Below are 4,691 nucleotides of genomic sequence, written 5' to 3' on the forward strand. Positions count from 1 at the left end.
CTACAGCAACACCAGGGCCACCAGGGCAGCAGGACAGGGCCATGGCAGCAGCACTGGCAACACCAAGTGCTGCTGCTGCTGGGCACAGCTGCTGGGCCAGTCCTGCTCTGCACACAGACATTGGTGCTGCCGCTCCAGACAAGGAAACCAAAGGGCATCTCTGCAGAAAACTCTGCTGGGACACCCTTTAGTTCTTTTAAAGCCACTGAGAGCATAGCCCCTCATAGACACAGTCTGTGTCCACAGGGAAGTTGGGGAGATGCAAAATGGGCAAAGCATCATTTGTGGACAATATGAGAAAAATAAAAGAAATATAAATGACCACCGAAATGAAACCAACAAGAAGTATCAAAGAAGATTTTTTATTACAAGTGATTTGCAGAAACTGACCAGCAGTTTAATGTTTATGAAACCACCCAGTCACCTGTCTCCACACTGCAGCCTTGAGCTCCTGGTTCCTAAGACTGTAGATGAGGGGGTTCAGGGCTGGAGGCACCACCGAGTACAGAACTGACAGGGCCAGATCCAGGGATGGGGAGGACATGGAGGGGGGCTTCAGGTGAGCAAAGATAACTGTGCTGAGGAACAGGGAGAGCACAGCCAGATGAGGGAGGCAGGTGGAAAAGGCTTTGTGCCGTCCCTGCTCAGAGGGGATCCTCAGCACAGCCCTGAAGATCTGCACATAGGAGAAAACAATGAACACAAAACAACCAAATGATAAGCAGGCACTAAGTGGAATGAACCCAAGTTCCCTGAGGTGGGATTTTGAGCAGGAGAGCTTGAGGATCTGGGGAATTTCACAGAAGAACTGTCCAAGGGCATTGCCATGGCACAGGGGTAGGGAAAATGTATTGGACGTGAGCAGCAGAGCAGTGAGGAAGGCACTGGCCCAGGCAGCTGCTGCCATGTGGGCACAAGCTCTGCTGCCCAGGAGGGTCCCGTAGTGCAGGGGTTTGCAGATGGACACGTAGCGGTCGTAGCACATGATGGCCAAGAGATAGTACTCTGCTCCCATGAAGAACAGTAAGAAAAAGAGCTGGGCCGCACATCCTGTGCAGGAGATGTTCCTGGTGTCCCAGAGGGCACTGTGTATGGCTTTGGGGACAGTGGTGCAGATGGAGCCCAGGTCAGCGAGGGCCAGATTGAGCAGGAAGAAGAACATGGGCGTGTGCAGGTGGTGGCCGCAGGTTACGGCGCTGATGATGAGACCGTTGCCCAGGAGGGCAGCCAGGGAGATGCCCAGCAAGAGGCAGAAGTGCAAGAGCTGCAGCTGCCGCATGTCTGCCAATGCCAGCAGGAGGAAGTACCTGATGGAGCTCCTGTTGGACATTTGCTGTGGCCGGACATGGGGACTTGTTCATGGAGAAAGGGACAATGAAGACTTGGAGGAGATACCTGCAACTGAAATCAAAGCCATTTCCTAAACACCCTCCACTGTAACATACACAGACACTGTTTTGTGTTTAAGGGTTCTGTGGTTTTCTTTTTGAGCTTCCTCCCAGTCTTTCCTGGTATTCTTGGATATCACAAACCCTCAGCATTTCTGCTGCCCTCTGGTAGAAGAGACCGAGTTTCCTGAGGCCAGATGGTGAGTGCATACTGCGGGGACATGATCTGTCACTTGATTCTGTTTGCAGTTTCTCTGGACTTTCAATTTCTCATATGGAGGATGTTCACACTCCCACATTTCTCTTAAAAATCCCCATGTACTGCTGAGAGCAGATGGATCCACCACAGCCCAGCTCCGTATTTGTAGCCAAAACCTCACATTGCTCATTTCATCAACCCAGCAGCATTTTCAGTGTCAGAACACCTCTGCCTTTCCCCATCAATCTTATAACTCAGAGATGCTCTAGGACAGGTTTGCACCCTGGATTGAAGCTCCCAGCTTGGACTGAAATCTCAGGGAGACTTTCAGGTGTCCTTCTGATGGCATGGTATTAAGGGAGATGCAGCTCCTTCCCTGGCTGCACTGACAGGATTGCCCAGAGCCAGGCACTGGGGACAGTGTCACCCTGAGCCACCTGTGCCCCCTGCCAGAGCCCCCAGGGCCGGGCAGCTGCTCCCAGCCCTGTGCTCTGCAGAGGGAACTGGGCCTGGGGCTGCAGAGCTGCCCCACGGCTCTGCTGCAGCTCTGCCTGCACAGGACGGGCTGCATGCCTTGGAGCGCCGGCCCTGAGGGCAGAGGCTTTGCTGGGGGCACAGGAGGGAGGGGGCTTGTTCAGAGGGAGGGGCTGCACTGGAGGGGATCCTGGGGACATCTCAAAAGTCTCCCTGCCACAGCATTGCTGGGTTTTGTTTTGCCTCATTGCCTGATCTTCTCTCTGCCTCCTGGAGATTTTCCTCCTGCAGGTGTTTCCCTGTGCCTGATCTCTCCCTGCCAGCACTCATAGACCCCAAATCTCTGTGCACTCTCCTTGGCCTGACAGAACCCTGCCTGTTTGCAGGGCACTGGCTGGGGGCAGGTTCTGTTTGCAGCTTGGAGAAAGGACAGCTCAGCCTGAGCCTGATGGCTCCAGCAAAGGTGATGCTGGTGCTGTCCATGGGCAGAGTGGCTGAGGGCATATTAAGGATCTCTTGTGAACCTATTGATCACTAAAAGTAACAGTTCAGATATCTCAGGCACTTGAAAAAATAATAACTAATAATTAAGACTACCTTTAATATTAAACCCGCCCTTCCTGACATTCTCTAGTGTAAAGAAACTAAATACTTGAACTCTTTGGAAATTTCCTAATTTTTATCAAAATCCTTGTTTTGGAAATATTCTATGACTGATCAGAACCCCTCAGCATGTCAGAGCTTCGTAAGCATTTCACCTCCCCTGCATTAGAAATACTCAGAGTTGTACTCACAGAGTCTGCAGGCATTGGGATGTTCCAGCTTTAGGAGATCATTCCAGGAGCTGCAGCTGCACTGTCCAGCAGCCAGAAGTTCCTCTGCCAAGGGCTGGCAGTGATTCTGCCCCAGGCACTTCTCAGCACCTTCCCAGCCCTGACTGATTGAAGTTCTCTGTGCCTCTGTGCTGTGTACGGGGTGGCTAGCGGCAGTGCCCTAGCCCTGCCGGGCTAGCAGTAGAGCTGCTCATCAAGAGAAATGTGCTTTTGAAGCTCTTCTCACAGGAGATGCCTCTGTGGAGCCCAGCCCAGCTCAGCAGCACAGACACAGCAGAAGGACTTTAATGAGCCTCTGGGGCTTGGTGTTCAGGCCCTGAACATCAGTCCCTTAGAGGGAGCTGAAGAAACCTCTCCAGAACTCCAAGTCAGAATCCAACTCCAAACTTTCTTGGACTTCTAATGGGTCCCACTGTGGGACATAACTGAGAAAGTGTCCCCAAGCCCCAGGCAGAGCAGAGAACTGGAGGCAGTGATGACAGGTGGGGACCAAGAGAAGCCAAGTCTTGGTGCCCTGGGGCACAGCAACAGGGTCTGTGCCACCAAGGGCTGTGAGGAGACACCTTGTCCTGAGGCCCTGGGGCCTCTTGGCACAACCCCAGCCAGGCTGGGCACTGTCAGGCCCTTGTCCTGCCCTCAGCATCCTCCCCTAGCCCACATCCCTGTGGCCTCAAGGATCTGCTGGAAGGAGTCCCTGGGGATCCTTGCTCAGGAATGGCATTGAGGGCTCCTTCATGCTTTCAGGGACTGCAAGTTTTTCAAAGGACTTTGGGTTTTTTCTTTTACCTTGCAGTCTCTGAGAGGTTTGTGCACTCATGGCCTCCAATTATCTGCTTTATTAAGTCCCTGGAGAGGCTTTGTCAGTAACAACACTCCCTGGGCTTCATTAATGCTTTGAGGTACTTCAGTTATTTTAAGGTACTTGATGTTTCCCTTTTGATACAGACTCTGTTAAAACTTTGTACAATCATGGCCCCAATTATCTGCTTTAATGAGTCCCTTGAGAGCTCTGTATTGACACCCAGTGGGGCTCATTATTACTTTGAGGTTCTCTAGGTTTTAAGGTACGTTTAAGGTGTTTCCTTCCCACACTGAGTCTGTGAGAGATTTTTGTGTCATCCTGGCCTTTAATTCTCTCCTGCAAAGAGTCCATGAGGCGATTGTGTTGGGGATGGACCTAAGTGGGACCCATTCATTATTTGAGACCCTTTGGGTGTTTCCTCTGACTTTGACTCGTGGAAAGGTTTGTGCAATCTCCTTTCAGGCCCTTAGCTTCAAGGGCTCAGCTCCAAATGCTCATGAGGATCAAGAAAGTTCTGACAAACCATGGCTCTGCCTTGATTTCTCTCTTGTATAGTTCAGTTCAGCAAGAAGTTTTTCTTTTACAGTTATGGAGAAATATTTCAAAGAGCTTCTAATAAATATGTAATCCTTTTTTAAAGAGTGTATTTTATTGCTGTTCTCTTTAAAGAAGAGGGGATTGCAGCATTCTGTGATTGATATTGATGTATGGTCTCTCCTAAGTAGTTCTGGCTAGGTCAATGAAGTTGTACCTTGGAGCTGGCTCAGTGTGGAGAACCTTGCCTCACATCCCCCAACCCCATGTGAGAAACAACTTCCACTTTCAAAAAATTAAATGCTTTTTTAAGGCCTTATCAAAATACAGCAGAAGACTGAATAAAGAAAAGAATACAGCGCTGGGAGCAGAGAATTCAGTCAACATGTGCTTATCTACAAAATGGATGCTCTGTCTTTTATACCTCTACCCCCTCCCAAAGTCTTGTTAATTGACTACTT

The 4,691-nt window shown here is 50.4% G+C and overlaps 1 protein-coding gene across 1 annotated transcript; it reads right to left on the bottom strand.

Annotated features, from left to right (window-relative positions):
* Window positions 1-424: 424 nt before the first annotated feature.
* On the bottom strand, window positions 425-1,162 carry LOC135441606 (olfactory receptor 14J1-like; the record flags this gene model as incomplete). Its single annotated transcript, XM_064701165.1, has 1 exon — window positions 425-1,162. A coding segment is annotated over exon 1 (738 nt), but the record flags the coding sequence as incomplete, so codon positions are not given.
* Between the last annotated feature and the right edge of the window lie 3,529 nt (window positions 1,163-4,691).

The sequence above is a fragment of the Zonotrichia leucophrys genome, unplaced genomic scaffold (assembly GCF_028769735.1).
Source record: "Zonotrichia leucophrys gambelii isolate GWCS_2022_RI unplaced genomic scaffold, RI_Zleu_2.0 Scaffold_367_51224, whole genome shotgun sequence".
Lineage (NCBI taxonomy): Eukaryota > Metazoa > Chordata > Aves > Passeriformes > Passerellidae > Zonotrichia > Zonotrichia leucophrys.